Genomic DNA, 3,939 nt, shown 5'->3' with positions numbered 1-3,939 from the left:
TATGAAATTTAATTAAAGAACTTGGTTATCATCCGTTTGCAATTACTCAGGCAATAAAATATATAAATATACATAAAATTTCTATAGAAAAATACATATATCGATACAGATCGAAACCATCAGGAATATTAGACAATAATAACTTTCCAATCGAAGAAGAATCGAAGTCTGCAATGAAAGCAATTAACTTTTAATAAAATTAGAAAAAACTATACCTTTTCTATTTAAAATATTAAACTGTTTATCTCATTACGACGGTCAAAACATCAGTAAACAGTTTATAACAAAAATCTCGAATCAAATGAAAACAAACGATGAATCTTTAATAGATGAACCTATTGGATTACTAATGAGTTATTCTTTACTAAACTGTTTTGATGATAGAAAATATACAGTACACGAACTGACACAGTTAGCATGTAAATGTTTTCAAAAGAGAAACTCAAGTACAAATACATATCTCGATTTAATCAAAAATTATTTTAAAATTGAATTAAATGAAGTACAGGATCACATGGATTACAGAAATCATTTTGTTTTTCATTTTATTTATATGTTTCGTACTGAAGGTAACAAGTTTTCAGAAATCTTATATCATATGACGAATTCTATAATAAAATTTTTAGTATATAAAGGTTTATTTGAAGAAGCAATCAAAATAATAAAAACTATTCTAAATTTTAATACGGAAACATATGGTCAAAATAATGAAATCACCGTTAATACAAAACATAATATCGCATTCTGTTTGATCAATATGGAAAAATTATAACGAGGCTTTAGAAATATATTATTCTGTTGATAAAATACGAACTGAAATTATAGGTATCAACCATCCGTCTACAATGACAAAAAAACATAATATCGCACTCTGTTTGATCAATATGGGAAAATATAGCGAAGCTTTAGAAATTTTTTATTCTGTTGATAAAATACGAACTGAAATTTTAGGTATCAACCATCCGTGTACAATGACAACAAAACATAATATCGCAAGCTGTTTGAACAATATGGGAAAATATAACGAAGCTTTAGAAAATTTTAATTCTGTTGATAAAATACAAACTGAAATTTTAGGTATCAACCATCCGTCTACAATGAATACAAAACATAGTATCGCACACTGTTTTGAAGAAATGGGAAAATATAAAGAAGCTTTAGAAATTTATTATTATAATGATAAAATACAAACTGAAATCTTAGGTATCAACCATCCGTCGACAATGACAACAAATCATAATATCGCAAACTGTTTGTGCTATATAGAAAAATATAACGAAGCTTTAGAAATTTTTTATTCTGTTGATAAAATACAAACTGAACTTTTAGGTATCAACAATCCGTCTACAATGCCAACAAAACATAATATCGCACTCTATTTGAACGAAATTGGAAAATATAACGAAGCTTTAGAAATTTATTATTCTGTTAATAAATTACAAACTGAAAATTTAGGTATCAACCATCCGTCTACAATAACAACAAAACATAATATCGCAAGCTGTTTAGAAAGCATGGGAAAATATAACGAAGCTTTAGAAATTTATTATTCTGTTGATAAAATACGAACTGAACTTTTAGGTATCAACCATCCGTCTACAATGATAACAAAACATAATATTACAAGCTGTTTAAACAATATTGGAAAATATAAGGAAGCTTTAGAAATTTATTATTCTGTTGATAAAATAGAAACTGAAATTTCAGGTATCAACCATCCCTCTACAATGATAACAAAACATAATATCGCAAACTGCTTGTGCTATATGGGAAAATATAACGAAGCTTTAGAATTTTTTTATTCTGTTGATAAAATACAAACTGAACTTTTAGGTATCAACAATCCGTCTACAATGCCAACAAAGCATAATATCGCACTCTGTTTGAACGAAATTGGAAAATATAATGAAGCTTTAGAAATTTATTATTCTGTTAATAAATTACAAACTGAAATTTTAGGTATCAACCATCCGTCTACAATAACAACAAAACCTAATATTGCAAGCTGTTTAAACAATATTGGAAAATATAAGGAAGCTTTAGAAATTTATTATTCTGTTGATAAAATAGAAACTGAAATTTCAGGTATCAACCATCCGTCTACAATGATAACAAAACATAACATCGCACTCTGTTTGGACAATATGGGAAAATATAACGAAGCTTTAGAAATTTTTTATACTGTTGATAAAATAAACACTGAAATTTTAGGTATCAACCATCCGTGTACAATGACAACAAAACATAATATCGCAAGCTGTTTGAACAATATGGGAAAATATAACGAAGCTTTAGAAATTTTTAATTCTGTTGATAAAATACAAACTGAATTTTTAGGTATCAACTATCCGTCTACAATGAATACAAAACATAGTATCGCACTCTGTTTTGAAGAAATGGGAAAATGTAAAGAAGCTTTAGAAATTTATTATTATAATGATAAAATACAAACTGAAATCTTAGGTATCAACCATCCGTCTACAATGACAACAAATCATAATATCGCAAACTCTTTGTGCTATATAGAAAAATATAACGAAGCTTTAGAAATTTTTTATTCTGTTGATAAAATACAAACTGAACTTTTAGGTATCAACAATCCGTCTACAATGCCAACAAAACATAATATCGCACTCTATTTGAACGAAATTGGAAAATATAACGAAGCTTTAGAAATTTATTATTCTGTTAATAAATTACAAACTGAAAATTTAGGTATCAACCATCCGTCTACAATAACAACAAAACATAATATCGCAAGCTGTTTAGAAAGCATGGGAAAATATAACGAAGCTTTAGAAATTTATTATTCTGTTGATAAAATACGAACTGAACTTTTAGGTATCAACCATCCGTCTACAATGATAACAAAACATAATATTACAAGCTGTTTTAACAATATTGGAAAATATAAGGAAGCTTTAGAAATTTATTATTCTGTTGATAAAATAGAAACTGAAATTTCAGGTATCAACCATCCCTCTACAATGATAACAAAACATAATATCGCAAACTGCTTGTGCTATATGGGAAAATATAACGAAGCTTTAGAATTTTTTTATTCTGTTGATAAAATACAAACTGAACTTTTAGGTATCAACAATCCGTCTACAATGCCAAGAAAGCATAATATCGCACTCTGTTTGAACGAAATTGGAAAATATAATGAAGCTTTAGAAATTTATTATTCTGTTAATAAATTACAAACTGAAATTTTAGGTATCAACCATCCGTCTACAATAACAACAAAACTTAATATTGCAAGCTGTTTAAACAATATTGGAAAATATAAGGAAGCTTTAGAAATTTATTATTCTGTTGATAAAATAGAAACTGAAATTTCAGGTATCAACCATCCGTCTACAATGATAACAAAACATAACACCGCACTCTGTTTGGACAATATGGGAAAATATAACGAAGCTTTAAAAATTTTTTATACTGTTGATAAAATAAACACTGAAATTTTAGGTATCAACCATCTGTCTATAATGACAACAAAACATAATATCGCAAGCTGTTTAGACAGAATGGGAAAATATAACGAAGCTTTAGAAATTTATTATTCTGTTGATAAAATAAACACTGAAATTTTAGGTATCAACCATCCAGATACAATGGCTACAAAACATGATATCGCAAGCTGTTTGGACAATATGGGAAAATAAAACGAAGCTTTAAAAATTTATTATTCTGTTGATAAATCAAAGACTGAAATTTTAGGTATCAACCATCCGTCTACAATGACAGCAAAACATAATATCGCACTCTATTTGGACAACATGGGAAAATATAAGGAAGCTTTAGAAATTTATTTTTCTGTTGATAAATTAAAAACTGAAATTTTAGGTATCAACCATCCGTCTACAATGACAGCAAAACATAATATCGCACTCTGTTTGGACAACATGGGAAAATATAACGAAGCTTTAGAAATTT

The 3,939-nt window shown here is 27.5% G+C and overlaps 1 protein-coding gene across 1 annotated transcript; it reads left to right on the top strand.

The window, feature by feature from the left end:
• Positions 1-301: 301 nt before the first annotated feature.
• Positions 302-3,668, top strand: LOC136074230 (uncharacterized). The gene is made up of 4 exons (XM_065786536.1): positions 302-569; positions 826-951; positions 1,078-2,211; positions 2,338-3,668. The coding sequence occupies exons 1-4, from the start codon at positions 302-304 to the stop codon at positions 3,666-3,668; spliced, it is 2,859 nt and encodes a 952-aa protein (XP_065642608.1).
• Positions 3,669-3,939: the final 271 nt, after the last annotated feature.

Source organism: Hydra vulgaris, chromosome 01 (assembly GCF_038396675.1).
Source record: "Hydra vulgaris chromosome 01, alternate assembly HydraT2T_AEP".
Classification (NCBI taxonomy): domain Eukaryota; kingdom Metazoa; phylum Cnidaria; class Hydrozoa; order Anthoathecata; family Hydridae; genus Hydra; species Hydra vulgaris.
This window is presented reverse-complemented; position numbering and strand designations above follow the sequence as displayed.

What these genes read in the sequence shown, in the direction of transcription:
- LOC136074230 (XM_065786536.1), top strand. Translation starts at nt 302, where the DNA reads ATGAAAACAAACGATGAATCTTTAATAGATGAACCTATTGGATTACTA. An exon ending in TTATATGTTTCGTACTGAAG is followed by an intron (nt 570 to 825) that starts GTAACAAGTTTT and finishes CTGAAATTATAG; the next exon opens with GTATCAACCATCCGTCTACA. An exon ending in AATAAACACTGAAATTTTAG is followed by an intron (nt 2,212 to 2,337) that starts GTATCAACCATC and finishes CTGAATTTTTAG; the next exon opens with GTATCAACTATCCGTCTACA.